Consider the following 18477-nt stretch of genomic DNA (forward strand, 5'->3'; position numbering starts at 1 on the left):
ATGTCAGCCCTGTGACTGACTGGTGAACAGTCCAGGGTGTACCCTGCTTCTCGCCCAATGACAGCTAGGATCGGCTCCACATTCTGTAACTAGAGCCAATGGGAAAAGCGGTATAGATAATGGATTCAGTAAAACGACTTGTAGCACTTTTCTAGTCTTCTGACCCCTTAAATCACTTTGACACTTTATGTCATATTTACTCAACATTCACATACTGAGAGCGGACGGTTATAGTGCCCGTCAGTATTAACTAGAGCCATTCATTCCCCAAAGAGATGTGGCCAGCAGGAGCTGGGATCAAACCACCAACCACCAACAAATCGAGGGATTAAAGATCTATACCACTGAGCCACAGCTGCCCTTTATTATTCAGCTAATAATAGAGTTAAATACTGAATGTTTAATATTCAGTATTTAATTTTATTTACGAAAACAGCTGACTCAGGTAAAACCAATATATTCAGATTTATTAGAACCACATACACACATATACTGTACATTTCAATGCAAAAGAGTCTGAATGTCGAGTTTCATTTGGTCCCAAAAAATGTTCTTCACATGATACACGTCCCATCTTTCAGGTCTTTCATGGACTCCATCTGCTGAGTCATCGCAAGAACTTCATGAAATCCTGTGCTGAGTCCAGACATGTGCTGAAAGTACGCCTCCTTCTCCACCTGCACCGACAAATTATTCACCCCGGCGTCTTTCAAAATGGTTGTCACCTACAGATGAGGGGAATTAATTATTACATGGGAGCAAACAATGACCTAAATTGAAAAATGTCCCCTTTAGGGACCAGTACCTCAGGCCTTTGAAGTTTGGCCCTCAGATAGAGATCAGATGGGCAACTTAATATTCTGTACCTGCTGTATGATCCTCTGCTCCACCACGTCTGACATGATCTGGAGGTGGATGGTCCCTGCGATCACGTTGGCTGAATGTCTCCAGAAATGAGGATCCCGGAACGACAAAACTCCTTCAATCTTCTCAATCTGAAACAACAGTTTAGGAAAAAAATGAACATCAATATTTTTTAATGGTAGCCAAGGTGAATACGTAAGTACTTGCTCCAGTTCTTTTTTGGCACTCCTCCCTAGAGTCGATGCACACATGGGTTCACATGTCAGACACTGAAGCTTCAGTGTTTAGCCAGCTTTGCATCGCTCTGTAAACCTTTCTGTGTTCTAACCTCTCTCCATTTTTCAAAATCATCTTCAATATTTTTAGGTCGTGTACAATCACTTCTATCTGAACCAGTTCTCTTGGGTAGGCTTCCATCACTCTTACACTTGTTGGTTTGCCGTGATAAATGCTCTCAACGGCCGTGTGGGGTTGCATTTAAACCGCCAACGTTCTCTAATGAAAACAAATCCAGAGCATTCAGGACCAGAATCTAAACTTAGGAGGACACACTGGCTGCTGCATTGTTGTCAGAGAAGCCAGCACTTCAACATAGCATGTTTCCTTAAAGTCTGATCATATAGTAAGGTCATTTTATGATTTAATATTGTAGATATCTTACAGATTGCTCCTTTAAGATAAATACACAATCATCTGACAGTAAAAAGCAATTACTTTGTTACAGATACATAGCCTCCTATTCTTATATTTATATACTTAATACATGTTCTGTAATATCCTGCTCATTGGTCGAGGTAAAACGCTATCATGTTTGCGACCGATTTTTAAGTTTCCAAGATATTACAAGCAGGGTAATATTTGATTCAGTAAGTTTACATGTTTTGTGTAAAAACAGAACCTTAAGAAGAACTTGATTGATCAAAAGATGTTTGCTTACAGCATCAAATAGCACTGAACTGTTATGTGACAAAATGACTGTTTTTGTCATTGCAGGCCAGATAATGGCATAGAGGTGACAATCAATATAAGACTTAAGTGACTCAAAAAAGCTATTTTTGGTTTGAATTGAGCTTTAAAATGTAAAAATACAGAATAGAAACGGCATGCTCACCACATTGATCTGATGTATCAAAATAAAATGAATTAGCAAAAGCATTTGATTTTTTCTGTCTCCCTCTTTATAAATCTTGTTATAGATACAATGATGTGAGACTCCTTACCTTTTCCAGCGCACTGTTCAGCTCCTTCTCATTTTCTGGGGGGGCTCGCAGAAGAAGAACCTCACAGGCGTCCTTCAGCAGAGGGATGACGCTGAGAAAAATGAGCGTGGCGATGAAGAGCGAACAGATGGGGTCAGCGATCAACCAGCCAAACTGACGGATGAGGATGGTGGAGATGATGACTCCGACGCTGCCCAACGTATCAGCAAGTACATGCAGGAAAACACCTGGAAGAAAAACACTTGAGGATTATATCATAGGGCGACTTTCTTTTAAACAGTGCTTCGATTAGCTGCATCACAAACCTCTCATGTTAGCGTTCATGCCTCCACCTCCCGAGCCATGGGAGTGCCCATGTCCACCATGCCCATGACTGCTGTGTCCGTGTCCGCCGTGGGAGTGTCCGTGACCCCCGTGGCTGTGTTCGCTGTGGGAGTGGCCGTGGTGTGAGTGGCCGTGGTCATGCGAGGAGCAGCTTTTGTTGCTGCCGTGGGAGTGAGCGTGACTGAAAGCGCAGATACCGACCAGGTTGACCAGTAAGCCTCCGACAGACACCGGCTGCACGGGACAGAAACAACACCCAGAGTTAAGACTGAATCTATGATAATCATATCAATACATTACAAAAAGCATCACTACGCGTTTGATCAAGGAACAATTCAGTCTTAATCCATAACATTAAATAGTAGATTCATGTACTCACAGTCAACATGTCAGTGTTTATATTCGGAGGATCCAACACACGTGTGACTGACTCCACAAAAACAAAGAAAGCGATGACCATCAGGAACAAGCCATTAATGAATCCAGAGAGTATCTCAACACGACCAAACCTGCACAAAACAAGACATTTATTTTTTCAATTAATTTTTTTCAATAGCTTTCCATTATCCCAACAACTCCCATCAAATCATTTTCACATGCTCTTCATGAACTCTACCCGTAGGAGAAGATCCTGGTGGCTTTCCAGCGCGTCATTAGAGCAGCAAACAAACCCAGGACTAAAGCGGAGCAGTCAAACAGCATGTGGAAGCCGTCAGAGATCAAACCCAGACTGTTGGTCCAAACGCCATAAAACAGCTCGACAAACGTGAACGCCTAAAACAGAGAAACAGAAAATACATTGACATTTAACTGTACACACACCAATCCTGAAACTGGATCCTGAGAAAAAAAAAGGTATGAAGACAAAGCATTTAAAAAAAGACATAAGGGGAGGATGTTTTTTTATTTTTACTTTTGCAGTTTCTTTAAAAAGTTTCACTTTTAAGAACTAAGCTAAACTTTCAGTATTGATGTTGTTTTTTTAGACCCACCATTGTTATTTTTGTAAACAATTATCTACATGTTGAATTGGCCATGCATTTACATTCTTGATCATTCATCTGATCGGCAGCAGTCAGTTTTGTTTTTTTTTTCTTTCTGTGGCCGTACATACCAGATTGAGACACAGGAAGTAGAAGATCTGTCTGGAGTCGTATTCCTCCAGGATCTGTTTCAGGGACTCTTTGATGAACCGAGGGAGGGACTGTGACGTGTGCTGTAGGGCGTCGCCCATGAAGTTGTACAGAGGGGTCCCTTCAGGTGAATATCCCACCAAGGTGCCCTTCTGACCTTTTCTAGACGGAGATGAGAGGATGCTGGATGCTGCAAGGAAGGAGCGAGGAGAAATAAAGGTTGGTGTTTCAGTTAGATTGTTTATGTTTTAAATGACTGTTAAGTGTAATAGTACAGTATACAGTACATGTGTTCCTTTATGTTTAAATACAAGAGGGTAAATGTTCAGAAAACACAGTGTAATAAACTGACTGTGTATTATATTCCTGCTGTACTTGATGACATCATCCTAGAACTGTTGCTCTTGTTCTTTTAAATACTACATTTGTAATGCTTCATAATGCTAAATTAAAATGTAAAACAGCTTGATGTACGACTCCCTAACAAGTCAAATAACCGTTTACATGCATCAGTGTTTCCCACATAAAGACAGCATTTCCTGTAAAACTAAACATCAAAAGAATATGTTCATTAAACAGGAGCAGTTGCAGCAAAATCCTGTCTGTCTTTCTGAGAGATTACTCTTATACTCATCTCTTGAAAGCAGAATGAACAAGCATGCAAAGGGTAGAGCGAGGGGTGAATGTCCAATGGTGAGCCTCTAGAAACTCTAGACCTACTGTGTTCACTTACATTTGAGAGGAATTGTGATCATACGTTCTCTTTCCATGATATTATGAAGTCATAGAGAAGGTGACCCTTTGACAATTTGGGTTAAATATATCGGAAAATCCACATTTTGACACTTTTCTTTTGATGAAGTTAAGACCAAACAGTTTTTGAGGGATTGCGGTAGACAAACAAAAAATCTCCAAGTGGACCGTTTGACTAAGTGACTTTAATACCTTCAGGCATTCCTGTGACATTACATTGACAAATAACTGGAATGCCACCCTGAAATGGTTGGAGGCATTATAAGCAGGAAAATAAAAGTTGACAGTAACACAGCTTGTTTCAACTTTCAGTGAGAGTATTGACAAACAGAGATAAATCTGTCTGTGCATTCAGAAATGTTTTGCTTGGATGGGGTGAGACTAACAGAAAGCTGGCCCAGAGTTGTCTTGACTCCAGAAAGATGGATCAATTGGTGTAGGTTTTAAATAACTACTTGACACCATCACTACACAACCATCATTCTGCTGAGTCCCACAGCTTTTACTCACACATGATAAAGAAGACGGCGCTGACGATCACTCCTCCAGAGAGCACGTGCTCTGTGCTGACCTGCTGGGGTATGCTCATGGAGCGCAGCTGGTCGGTCAGCGGGTGAGTCCAGAAGTTAGCCAGCAGGAGGGCACTAAGGAAGAGGGAGATGGCGCCGTAGCGGGCACACCTCGGCGCCTCCATCTTAGCGCTGCAGATGGCCTCAACGTAAAACTCCAGGATCATTACAGAGAAGATGATCATCCCGAACGGCAGGACAAGTGACGACCAGGATTCTACTTTACTCTAGTATCGAGAGAGACGTAGAAAAACAGGCAGACTTTAAAAAAAAACTCATCTGAGCATAAAAAACACAAAGAAGTGGTAAGCACCATATAAGGAACATTATTATTATACTGTGCATTGTGTAGTCTTATCAATACAACACAATGCAAAGCAGTCAAATAAACCAATAAAGTACCAACTCTGAAAATATGATAGAGGTTAGATAGAGTCTTGATAACATCAATAAAGAATTAACATAAAACGCATGGAAAGAAGATTTTTTTTTGTGGAGAGACAAATCTCTCTCTGTCTAAATCTCATATATCTACTACATAAATAGGGAGGTGGCTCTGTGAAAACATCCAGTAGTCACAAAAACCCCCGGGGACAACAAATATCCACAGCAAATACAAATAAAATACGGCTTGATAGACGAAACTGTCGGTCACAGAGCATCTTTTAATCAGCAGGTTAATAAAGGAAAGATCCGGACTTTCTTTAAATCGTTACAAAACACGTTGTGTGGATCATAAATATCGTCTCAAATTTCAATTATATTCTAGAAAGTAGATGTCTTGTTTTGGATCAAAATGTTTGATAATTGGAGTAAAAAAAACATGTAAGGCAGCCATTCCTTTGACCTACGCTTTGTTACATCTTGAAACAACATCTCTGGTTTGATCTTTTTCTTCAGTAAACACTAATTTCCCCTGGAAACATCTCATCTCAATATGTCTTTTTACTAATTTTCTCCAACTTTCTGTGACTCTTGTTAGCTCTCTGAAAGGACAAATCATGAATGTTAAGAGTTATTGCACTTACATCTGTTGTTGCTGATAGCACGATGACCCAGGGCAGCAGCACCACAGCAGACACCAGGTTGTCTAAGGCATAGAGGCGTTTTGCACCGCCGAGTTCAACAGATAGTTTCCTGGAGGCGGTGTGGAAGCCCACCTTCAGGCACAGGGAGACCACCAACAGCACTACACCACCCTGATGGAGGAAATTCATGAAGAAAGCAAAACAAATGTTTCACCGTGCTTCTGAAGGCAGCATTGAACATCAAATGTACTGAGTGGGTTTTGCTTACTTTATGATCTGCAACCCCTAAAAATGCAATGGCAGTGTAGAGGAAGTGAGTGAGCGCACTGTCATGGTGTCCCTCAGCTGGTTAAAAGACGAGTTAAGGCAGATGCTATGTAAACACAGGAATATTATAAATAATGCACAACAAAAACAGAGCAGACCAATAACAGAACAGATGTAAATGCTGCCCTTCACAGGGAATGAAAGGATACGGTGCTCAGCCATCTTTGCCATGAGATCATCATTGTCAAAGAGCAGAAGGCAGATCACAGCGATGATGAATAACGCCGCTCCTCGAGTCTGCCCAAAACCACAAACAAACAGAAATGAATTTAAAACACATCTATCAAAGTGACATATTCATCTGAGGCAGTGTTTACAGGCAAGTTGTTATTAAATATCTTATATGAGGCACAAAATGCAGCAGATAAAGCAAAGTTACAACAAATATTTCATCATTTTTTAAACATTTTTTTTTAAATGTGGGAGTCTCTGCCTCCTCACAAAGTTTCTCCCAGCAGACAGCAATGAACTATTGTTCTATAAAAGATATAATTTTTCTGTTAAACTCCAGTCTTATTTTCAGGCTTTTGGCCATCATTTTTATAATACAATGTCAAATGCACTTAAGAAGTTTCCTTATTGACATTTTTCCATGTTTATTTTAATCTACCAAAATACCAAGAGGAATTTCTTGTATGTTTAAACATTCTTGACATTATAACTTATTGTGATTCTGATTCTGCTTCATCAAAGTCCCACAATGCAGGAGACACTCGCAGTCAAACAGTCAGATTGTCAACAAGCTTTTCAATATGAAATAAATTGAGGTTAACTTGTGTGACCCCCTACCTTGGATGGTCCTCCTCCTGAGCTGGTGAACAGAACCCCGAGGAGGGCAAGAACCACCACATCACTGTGCTCAAAAAGTAACAGCGTCCTGTAAAAGACACAATCCAGAGTTTTAGTGACAACCTGAACACATCTTGAGTCTAAATGAGCTCATACTAAGACAAAAAGTTAACAAAACAAAAAGTCTGACACACATTTCTGGGGACATTTTACCTTAGAGGGCCACAGAGGGTCAGGCCAAAGAAGCCCAGGAGGGAGATGATGCAGCTGAAAACAGCATGCTTTAGTAACTTTATCCACTGTGAAGGAAACAGAAATAAAATCAAAACAAATTAAAGTTAAGATCTACAGAGAGAAAATGGTAAAAACAACAACAACATTTTACTGTAATCATCCGGCTGCAGAGGGGAAGATTTACAACACACCTGTCTTTTTGAAATGGCTTTTCCTGAGGAGAAAGGCTTTTGAAAGAAAAGCAGAATAACAGCACTCCTGGGAAAGAGAAGGATAGCAGTTAGCATGTTATCTCCAATGACAACACCAAAAATACATTACAGTCAAGTGAGCTGTCTTTAGCAAAAAGACTGCCACTTAAAAAATTATGTGTGTCTATACCGGGTTTACGGTACAGGTGCTTGGAGCGCCCAAAAAGAATGAATGCGGCCGCGGATTTCAGCAAAAGATACCATCAATAATAACGGCTGAGAGAAAAAAAACACAATGTGAAGACAAGAAACTTTCAATGGATTCTTGTTCCTCATGTCCCTGGCTGTAGTCCAGATTTTACTGTATAGTTTTTGAGATAATTAAAGGTAAAGTCTGCTCAAATTGCATTAAGACACTTTGATATTTTAGTCATATTGGATGTTTCGATATTTTATTTAGAAAAATCTGTCACAGGTGATGAGAAACATTGAGACGCTTTGATATTATTATTATGTTATTATTTGATATGAGACGTGCATCACTTTTCAAGCGGCTTGACTGCAGTAAAAACACAAACATCAAGTTCAGGCTGACCACGATATATGGAATGAAACTAAAGCAATTAACAACGGAAGAGTACTTACCCTAATTTAAGTATGAAGATGAACTGCACAATGTGAACCACTTTGAGGATATCATAAGATTCAAAGATCCCCAGGGCCTTTAGGATCTTCGTAATAATGAGTAAAACTATATATCTTGTTAACCTGAAGAAAAGGACAAAGACATATATTTCACTACTGGAGATCTGTCATGTTAAAGCCTTTCCACAATTTGCACCAGTATCCTAAATATGTCTGAAGAAATCATCCAATTAATCATAATTTAATTTATATACTTTTATTAATCCCGCGAGGGGAAATTCGATTTTACACTCTGTCTAGTAAACATGCTACACAAACATAGGCTGAAATACACACATGCACAAACAGGATCCTATGGACATGCACTAATGGAGAGATGTCAGAGTTAGGGGGCTGCCCACAGCGGGCGCTCCTGAGCTGATGGTGGGGAGGGGGTTTGGTGCCTTGCTCAAGGGCACCTCGGCAGTGCTCAGGAGGTGATCTGGCACCTCTCCAGCTACTAGACCAATTTCCGGACTTGGTCCGGGCCGGGACTTGAATCGGCAACCCTCCGATTCCCAACCCAAGTCCCTACAGAGCTACTGCCGCCCCATCTGAAAATGTAGTAATCCAGTAATCATCAAGTTAATATTAAACTGTTCTTACTTCTTTAAAGTGAGGATTAAATGAGTTTTCCTTAAAATAAAATATTATAAATCTATACAGAGTTTGTAAACAATACATTTAACAATGTCACCTTGGACAGTGGACACAGGCATTATTATAGGACATCTTATTAGTTGGACATACATAGAAAACATGTCATTCCTGATAAAAGAAGCAAGATACTAAGCATACTTAGCCTAAGATGGACCTATTCTAGAAACATGTGACTTCATTTGAAGCTACTATAATGATATGATTTCACACAGGTTGTTTAACTAAACTGTACGTACCTAGAGTTGGGTACTTCCACCATGCCCAGCTTCCCTCCTGACAGCACGTTGCTGCTGTATTTATCTTCCATGTTTAATCTTCACACTCGACCACTTCAATTATGTCCACAAAAACAAAAACCTCTCTGTCATCTCGACCCTGAAACTGGTGGTGTGGTGAAGACCATGACCAGGCGGCTTCTGGTTGTAACCCAGTCTTTCGTTCAAACTTGCTAAATCTATTAAATGAATTGTAAACAGGGAAACAGCATACAGTCAGCTGTCAGTCCTCTTAGCCTGTAAGCTAGTTTAGCAAGCCGGTTAAATGAGCACTTTGTATCGTCAGTTTTGAGCTACGACGCTCCTTAAGTGTACGTTGTACGTCAAACTAATGTTTTTAGTCGTAGTCGAGTTAAATAATTTGCGAAATGTGGGTTAACTTCAATACAATACCAACTAGAGAGTGAGATTTCAGGATAAAACGTCCAGCCTGGCCAAAGAGCCACGGCACTTCCGGACACGGTAAACATTCCACGTCACGTTGCGCCTGCGCAGTTCAGACTTCTGCGCTGATGATGATGGCAGTTTACTGGTTTACCTCATAGACTGTGTATTATCAAATGTATTTAAAGTATTTGGCTTACCAACATGAGTTCAGTTTATTTTACTCTGAATTACTACATTTTTTTGGTGTTTTTTTTATTTTGATAACAACATCTTTGTCTCAAAATCTTGACTATTACGCCTTCATTTCCCTGATTATACTGGCGTGGGAAAAAAACATCTGAAAAACATTCTTTAAAATTTCAAGATGCTTGTTATTTATAAATAATGTTTACAATAATTACTAAGAAATTCCAGATTTTGTCTTAATCTCATGATTCAGACTGTAGCCTATATTTGGAATGAGATTTGTCCTTATTTAATTTGTAAGACATTTCTACCAGTATTTCAATGTAGCCAATTGATTATTTTGAACTAAAACATATAACCATTTTAATCTTTGGAATATTTTCAGTCTTCTTTCCCTTCGTATTGGGTATTCATATAAAGATAAAATAATTCAGACACCAAATGTATTCATAAAATGTTGTAGTTTTTGTCCCTACAAATTAAAAAATTAGATTCAGTCCCACAGTGTTTCCGTCTTGAGTAGTATTTTCAGTCATTTTGCAGTACCAGATCAAACTATTGTGTAGAAGTGTATGTAGAATAAGTTTTTCTTATGTTGTCCTGGTGGATATGGACTTGCAAAGTTTCTACTGCTGAATTTACTACAGTATCATTTTAAAATCATCTATGAAAAAAGACAGATTTACTCAGACTGCATTAAAACAACTACAGCTCCCATGAAGCCTTGACACTGGTTCCCAGAGTCAAAGAAGTAACTCAGTCTTCCTAATTTTTACTTAAAAATAGAGATTTAACTGCAACATGGTCGTTTATTATCCATTCTAATACAGTTGACAACTTGTAAAAGAAAAGGCAACAATAAAAACAACAAGTAAGTTTTCGTTAAAGGAAGTTTCTAGAAGCAGTTTTTGAATCAGGACCTCATCACAATCGTAGGTTCAATTGGACATAAAGATTTTAATAAAGACACAGCACAGAAAGAAACAAACCCACACTAACCAACAGTTAAAAACATTTATAACACAGGATAAGCATTCATGTGAATAAGCTGTTTTAACACTAGCAATATGTTTAAGTCAGACATATTAATGATGTTGGGAAAACACTTTGATTTATGTCAAATAATTCACAATTTTACACAATGTGAGACAAGATTTATTTCTAGTAAGTAGGTAACACCAGATTTTCAGAAAGGTCCACACAGTCCAAGCAGGACAGCCTGATAGTGTCCCTCTGTGTCATTCTGTGAAACAGAGAAAAAGACATAATCAGCAGAAATTCTCTGATACAATAAAGTCATTGGTTTCTTCGCTTAACTTAATTTTGGGGAAAACACAATGGTAGACATCAGGGAAAATGTGAATACTTAATAGTTTGGATACTTTACCACTAAGGAGTCCTGAAGGCTAACTCCATACATAGCCCTGTACTCCTCCACGATCTTCTTCAGGTCCACCTCAGAGCGGCTCACCAGCACCCGGATGAGAGTTTGCTCACATGTGCCGTGACCCTGTGAGAACAGAGCAGAGGATGGTTGACTGCAAACACCACTATGTGCAAACTACTGTAGTGTTAAGTGTCTTCATTAAATATGTGTATGTTACGGATATGATAGGATGCATTATTGCCCCCTGTAGCAAAAAACTATACACATTTAGCTCCTCCGCAGTAGAACTAATAAATAACAATAATCAACATTTCAAACAACACACATGTAGACAGAGACGCACTTACCCATGACAACCACAACCAACATATTGCATATTATTGCATTCTAATATTGCATATTATCCCATATTGCACACTTGTTTACACAACATGAATAAGTGTAAACATGTATGCACAACCACAGCTTTAAGGAACATTACTAAACATTTGGAAAGAGGATGACATAAGTTGAATTTATGTAGCAGTTCACATTACATCTGTGCATAACCTCCCTTTACAGTTAGTCATTGTCTTCCAAAGGATTATTATTATTATTATTATTAATGGAGGCCAGAGCTCCAAATTTAGTCAGCTGCTAAAAAGGGATTGACAAAGAAGCCGATGTCTTATTAGTACTCAGTTTGCACAGTACTTGCATTTGATTTCAGCGTAATATGACATACAGTACATGTCTTAGATTTGCACTACTCTGTCTAAATTTCCAAATAGACACATGACAGAAAGATAATAACGTGTACATTAAGACGTCCAGGACCACGTTTCTCTCAGAGTGAGCAGGAAAAAAAGTATCTAAATTCCCTCCAAAATGATGCCTAAGATAGAAGTTACCTAATTCTTACCAAAAAGAAGTCAAAGTTATGAGCAAACAAAACAGTTCCACAGAGATCCACATGTACACACATTAACACACTCATACACTCATACACACAGATATGCACTCTTAACATCTGCTTAGAGGGTAAGATGGAGTATTTATACACACGTCCATAGCCTTATGGAGCTTCTCAGCGAAGAACGCCGACGTGTTCCAGGAGCATTTCACTGAACAACAAAGAGACACAAACATGTGAGTATTGGATATACTTACATGAAGTCGAATGTGACTTTAATGTAGCTGAACCTCACAAGCTGAAGTCTTGATAGCAGCTTCTCCATTTAAACATCAGTTGATCAACAATTAAGTCAACGCTTGTCAATAATAAAATGCAGACTTTATGAGGATGTCCAGTCTGTTAATAATAAATGTAGATAACTGAAGGTGGCCATGCTCCACAGACAGAAAGGGCTGATTATCTCCTGCTTACAGTGCTGTAGTATCAACAGTGCTTATGTAGCAGGATGCATGCTGCAGCTGCAGCCTTGGCATCACTCTGATGCATTTCTTTAGTTGTCTAGTCTAGCTGGAATAAAGGTGCAAGTTGTTTTACATTACTTTGCTTAACAAAGAGGATTCAAAATCCAAACTGTAGACTGGTAGCCTGTGGTTCTCCTGGGACACACAAGTAATACTACAGCACTAGTGCTGCAAGAGAAACTGATTCTGCAGGTTTAAGCTGGGACTCAGTCAGAGGGAGAACAACTGGGACAACTGCAGTTTTTTACACTTTACACTTCCTTCTGATAGAGATGTACTTTAAAGTCTCCAAAATGTTCCTCTCAAAAATTATTTTAAAAGGTTTCAAACTGAACATTGAGATTCAAAAAAAGTTGATTAGGATGAATTAAGATTATGAAGAATCTCATGTAAAATAAATGACCAAAACTGAGTCCATGCAGTTCTCATTAATCCCAGTTGAGTAAATGGTTTGGAGGGCTTTTTAAACTTGTTGTAAGTGAACTCCTTAACCATGAAAAGTGAGACCAAATCTGTTCACATTAGGAAAATAATTGCTGAAAGTATCTCACCAATGTCCAGCAGACAGTCTTCAATGTCGCCGCTAAGATGCATGTCCAGAGCCTTAGGTAATGTCATGTCACTGCCCAAGGCATATTTCTGGAATGCTAGCAGGTAAGCAGAAAATAACACGTATTTAGAATAAATGGTTAATGCAATTATATTAAGTGCATGCATTGAATACTGATACCTCAACCAGCTGTGGGATTTAAGAAAAACCTGCTTCGTCTGGTTTAAGGTAATCTTTAGACACACAATTCATACTGTAAGAAGTATAAATAAGAGCTTGTTTTTTAGTCATTCCATTAAAATGTGTATTATTGGTCGAGTCATTTTAGTAACTTTGAGCAACACAGACAATATGTAGCACAAAGAAATGATCTTAAGATTGAAAATTGCATTAATGATGTGTGCTTAAATAAACCTTCAAAAGATATTCAAAGCTGATAAGAATCCATAAATGTTTTTTATTTCCCCATAAATAAGCCATCAACTCCAGACTAGACTAAAAGATTTTCTCTTTATCGTGGCTAAACGTCTGGGTGTGTTCCCTTGTTCCTCGGTTACTTGCAGGTGTGGTTCAAACCTGTTTTTCCAGGTGTTGGTGTTTGAAAGGGAGGTTTTGGCTGCTTGAGCCTCTGATGAGTCAAACCCAGCAGCTTAAAGGAGTCAAACACTTCAGACACTCACTCTTAGAGAGTTGCTTTGCGTTCCGAGAGGTCAGGATGTTGATGAAGGTGGTAACATTGATTCCTTCAGGATGCTCAGCTGCCTCAAACAGAGTCTGCAGGAACAAAACAGTGACACAGCATCACCAGTTAATACAAATTATCTTCTTAGGATAAAGCTGCTGAGTCACACTGCTAAACAAAGAAATAATGTGCCAACTTTACAATGGCAACAGGAATAGCACAATGCTTATCATTTGTACACGATTTGTAGATTCTCTTGATATTTCGAGATTGCACCAGAATGTGTCTTTCCTTAGTTAAAAAAAAACAAGTGTTTTCAGAATATGGCAGTCTTGCCAACAGACCTAACATTATTTAAATTTTTACACTTCACAAAAACACCTTCTTGATCAGGTTATTCAGACTTTTGTTGCAACTTAACTCAAAGCAAAAACAGTTTATTTTGGGTCCACACAGCTTTGTGAATCAGATTACAGATCGCTATGTGACGCTGTGGTGAGGCACTCTGCTGCTGAAACAACACCTGGTCTGCAGTGTGTAATGCACAGGGGCGGAAGAGTGTGGCAAAGTCGTTCAGCCCCTGATTCGGCATCTGAGGTGGTCACAGAGGCGTAACAAAAGGTGTGTATGTGTGTGAAGCTCCCGCTGTGTGTACACGTCCTGCCTCTAATGCTTCCTCACTCAAACGCAATGTGAAATCACACACTGGGACGTCAATATTATGCTGTTGAGGATGCACTGACGGAGGAACTTTTTTATGTCCCTGTTGCAGAATCACAATGTGAAAAGGACTTACATTGATGGCAAGGCATAACAGTGACGTCTTTAACAGGCAATGTAATGTGGTTTGATTGTTAAGAGACATTTTTTGACAGAAAATCCTACTTGTCGATGTACAGAATAAAATCAGCTGAGAGATAAGACGTACTAATTTGTCTAAGATCGACACAAAGAAAGGATTCCTCCCATGAGAAAAGATTTTACCCCTTCATTCGGAACCAATCAGATTTGGACTCACACAGGAAGTAGATAAATATTGAAGGACAACAGCTTTTTCCTTGATGAGTTTTTCCCCCCTGATTTACCTCTGCATCCTTTTGGACTAAATCCATATCGACTTCATCGCTCTCGTCTTGTTCAGCCTTCAACATGGCCAGAAGGGCCGTGGTGAAGTCACCACTGGTCTCATCTTTAATGACTTCCTCCAGTTCAACTTCATACACTGAGGGGACAAAAAAAACAATTAGCCCAAACAGACTTTGCAACATAACAGACATAACTGTAACATAACTGAACAGAGTCTGGCTGCACTGGTGGAGTTAGCAGAAGTTCAGTCTTCATAACTGTGTTATTACAGGGCTGCGTGGTCGAGGAATTCAGCTTTGTTTTACTGCTGTGCCTACGTTTGACGGACAGGCAAATAGCAAAGATGTTTCATAAAATGTGAAATCCCTTCAGGGCCTCAGAGCTCAGGAAGTGCACCAACACTGAATTTGTCCACACCTTCTTTGTAGACCCTCTTAATATCCTCGATTTCTTTATTCGTTCTTGTGGCTAGGATCTCCACCAGCACGTCTTCATCGGTGCCCAGACCCTGTTAGAAAAGAGCAAATGTTTGTAGTGGCAAGTTTAAATAAATCAATCAATGATATGCTGGGTTAACAGCAGTTAAAAGCAATCAGAAAGGAAGAAGATGAATCTTTAAGGGGGGACTTTCAGACAAGGATCACGGCGTATATACCCCAAACATTTCCCTAGTTCCATTAAGGGGGTAACATTCGGTCAACTCCAACACATTGCAGGCTCAAAATGAAGTTTGTGATATAAATGATGGGCTTTGAGTGCATCACTTGTCATCAATTTGACTCATTCTCTCTGAATATAAAGATACTCTGTGTGTACCGTGTAGAATAAGATAACATTTGAATTACAAATCAGAGAACAAGCGATGATATTTACCTTGGTGGCCTGCCTGAGCTCGTAGGCATCAAAGCGAGTGGGCGTCATGAGCAGGGCCAGGGTGACATCCTCTAAGTCGTGCCTGAGAGCCGACTCCAGAGCTTCATCCAGCCTCTAAGACGCACAGGGAGCAGCCACGTGGAGGCATGAGTGTAAAACAGTGTGATAACCAGGGGATTTCACAACATCTTACATTTCATGTGAGTGTGCATTACATTGCTACCACAGATGCTACATGTATCAGCTTAAAAGCAAGACTTTATTTAATTTTTGCTTTAGAGTGGAGATATGTAGTCAACTTTCCCAACAACTGACACGATTCTCACAAGGTATACACTGAGAAAAAGTCATCTGTCCAGTGGAATTATTTGTTTTTACATTGAAAAATGTAAAGTCATGACAAAGTGAGTCAGGATGTTCATGTCTATAGTCATGTAGAGCTTGTTGACTGGCCACATTCAAACTGGTCATACCAGACCGAGCAAGGTTTTAGTCAGCAGTCTGGAGTTTCTTTAGTTTGTCTAATAATAAAGGTTTAAGATGAAATAAGCAAATTATTTATATAAAAATGAAGGAACTTAAAAAAAAATATGATACACAATCCAAAAATAAGAACTTTGATTGCAGCTTTGATTTTAAATTACTTGTTCAACAATTGAGAAAACACACACATCCAAACCAAAAAGGGCGGTTGCAGAGTCGAGCAAAAAAATCACTTAAAACTAAGACAAAATATTCCATAAATGTATTCCACAAGGAGAAATACATTTATGCAATATTGGGGTCCTGCAGTGTGCGAGGTGTCTTGGTCTTTGTTTTAAAAGACTTGTTCAAGTCACAAAATGTACCTTAATAGTGTTGTAAATCTATAAAAGCCCTGAACACTTTGCATGGTGAACTCAGAGGACGTTTTGCAGAATATTTCAAACTCCAATAACTTTCCAGAATTGTATTTTTGTCTGTTTTTTTATTCACTCACGTTTCCAGTAGAAGCTTCATAAGTGACTTTGATCTTCTGCCTCTGCTCGTTGTTTCTCTTCACCAGGACTGAAACGATCACATCCTCGTCCACGTCTGTCAGGGACACATTTTATTTTGATTTTACTCTTTTAAAAGCATCTAATCAACAGACTGTATATACATGCTTTATGTGCAGAGATGAGGAGGAAAAAGTGTTCCTCAGAACAACAATGAAACAATGAAAACCAGAGGAGCAGCGTGGCTTGTTCCCAGCTCAATATGTCATTCAGAGAGGGGACATTAACCTCATTTTGTAGTTATTTCACATTAGGCCACTTACTGTGATGTTCAATAGCTGTCTGAAGAACAGACGCATCACTGCTGGCACTGAAGTTTGGATACTCGGCGACTGTTCCGTAATACTTTCGTTTCACCTTCCCCTTCACCTTAAAACCACAGGTACAAAAAAATCAGACGTTTTTCTAACTAAAGGTGCTGCAAACCAAAAACAACAGCTGTCATTTAGTCAACTAAATTATTAAGTCACAGAAAAAACATAATGCTTTTTGTCAGAAAAGAAAAGAAAGATTTTGAGCTTCTCTTCAACTTCTGAATGTCTAAGAGAGGTCTTTGTCAGGTTATTTCATTTCTGAATATGTTGCTTTTGATTGTAAGGCAAAAAGGCGTTATATTTGGCATTCAAATTCAAAAGTTGTCACACAAGAGCTCCAGGATCTCAGGTCAAAACATACTGTAAGGGCTTGTGGGCCACACCCCCACCCCGCCCCACCACACTCACATTTCACCTCCAGAATAATCATAAAACACACTTCATTGCAACAACAAACCAATAAAACTATCATTTCTACAGCCTATTAAAATGTTGGAAAACAGGGAATCATATAGAAATGTAATCAAACAGCTGCTGTATTTTGATTTTTCTGACACTTACTTTGATATTTTCGTCATCGCTGTCTCGGTCATGGATGACGTTGTTGAAGAATTTCTTGAACATAGACATGTTGACTTGGCTTTAAGTTAATAAACAGACAAAATGTCTCTGTTGAAGGAAAAATGGAAGAATGAGATCAAGTATTGAAGATGAGTCTTCTGCCTCATATTCAAACGTTGTATAAAAAGCTCACCTGTACTCCTGCAGATCGTCGTCACACTGCAGTCTGCAGATCTCAGGAGTGACTTTTTAACTCACCCTGCTGTGTGTCTCCACCCATCTCTGTGCAGGTGATTCAACAGGCAGATTTACTTACACTTAAAGTGGATCGGCAAGTCACCATCCACCTCTCTGAGACAACATTCCTGTGAGGTGACAGTCAGAGGTTCTTCTGACAGGTTGGGTGACTCCTCTGTTGTGTAAGATTCACACACACATGCAGAGAACGAGGACAGCCGGACGGCGGTAACTGTAGTTCATTTTCTAAAGTAACCACTTTTTGCATAATTATAAGACTGAACCTGATGTTCAACATTTTTCTCTAGAGCTGATACTTGCTGGGGGGGGGGGGGGGGTCCTCTGTGTGAAACCTGATGAATGTCCTCCAGTGATTTTACTTGGGGGATGATGGTTAAATTCTTTAAATGGCAAAAATCAGAGTGAGGAGTTAGAATGAAACAAGTTCCCTATGATCTCGTGCTCAAGGCGAGCAGCTTCAGGCTAAATCATGAAGATATACAAAAAACTGTTAGCAGACACTTTGCATTGTGGGTATTGTTAGCACAAAATTGTAACAAGGAAGAAAATATGCTTTTGTGACAATGATGTGGTTTATGGAGCATAATGATTAATAAGTTAGGTTACTGTTTAAAAGTGGCAGAAACATTTATGAGATTTTAGCAGTAAAAAAAACATCAGGAACTGTTGTGTACAAAGATGTTTATTGC

At 39.2% G+C, this 18477-nt stretch overlaps 2 protein-coding genes across 2 annotated transcripts; both read right to left on the reverse strand.

The window, feature by feature from the left end:
• Nucleotides 1-446: 446 nt before the first annotated feature.
• Nucleotides 447-9521, reverse strand: slc30a5 (solute carrier family 30 member 5). The gene is made up of 16 exons (XM_061061221.1): nt 9013-9521; nt 8078-8200; nt 7433-7499; nt 7221-7306; nt 7008-7095; nt 6368-6455; nt 6160-6236; nt 5892-6062; nt 4805-5090; nt 3523-3731; nt 3025-3182; nt 2788-2917; nt 2390-2642; nt 2085-2311; nt 867-995; nt 447-725 (listed from the first exon to the last, which is right to left on the reverse strand). The coding sequence occupies exons 1-16, from the start codon at nt 9081-9083 to the stop codon at nt 555-557; spliced, it is 2334 nt and encodes a 777-aa protein (XP_060917204.1). The 5' UTR covers nt 9084-9521; the 3' UTR covers nt 447-554.
• An 872-nt stretch (nt 9522-10393) lies between these two features.
• LOC132992418 (annexin A1-like) lies at nt 10394-17861 on the reverse strand. The gene is made up of 12 exons (XM_061061678.1): nt 17724-17861; nt 17531-17638; nt 16919-17024; nt 16598-16692; nt 15619-15732; nt 15163-15253; nt 14745-14881; nt 13658-13751; nt 12979-13074; nt 12056-12114; nt 11012-11134; nt 10394-10867 (listed from the first exon to the last, which is right to left on the reverse strand). Exons 2-12 carry the CDS (start codon nt 17597-17599, stop codon nt 10811-10813), a joined length of 1041 nt encoding a protein of 346 aa, XP_060917661.1. The 5' UTR covers nt 17600-17638; nt 17724-17861; the 3' UTR covers nt 10394-10810.
• Between the last annotated feature and the right edge of the window lie 616 nt (nt 17862-18477).

The sequence above is a fragment of the Labrus mixtus genome, chromosome 17 (assembly GCF_963584025.1).
Source record: "Labrus mixtus chromosome 17, fLabMix1.1, whole genome shotgun sequence".
Lineage (NCBI taxonomy): Eukaryota > Metazoa > Chordata > Actinopteri > Labriformes > Labridae > Labrus > Labrus mixtus.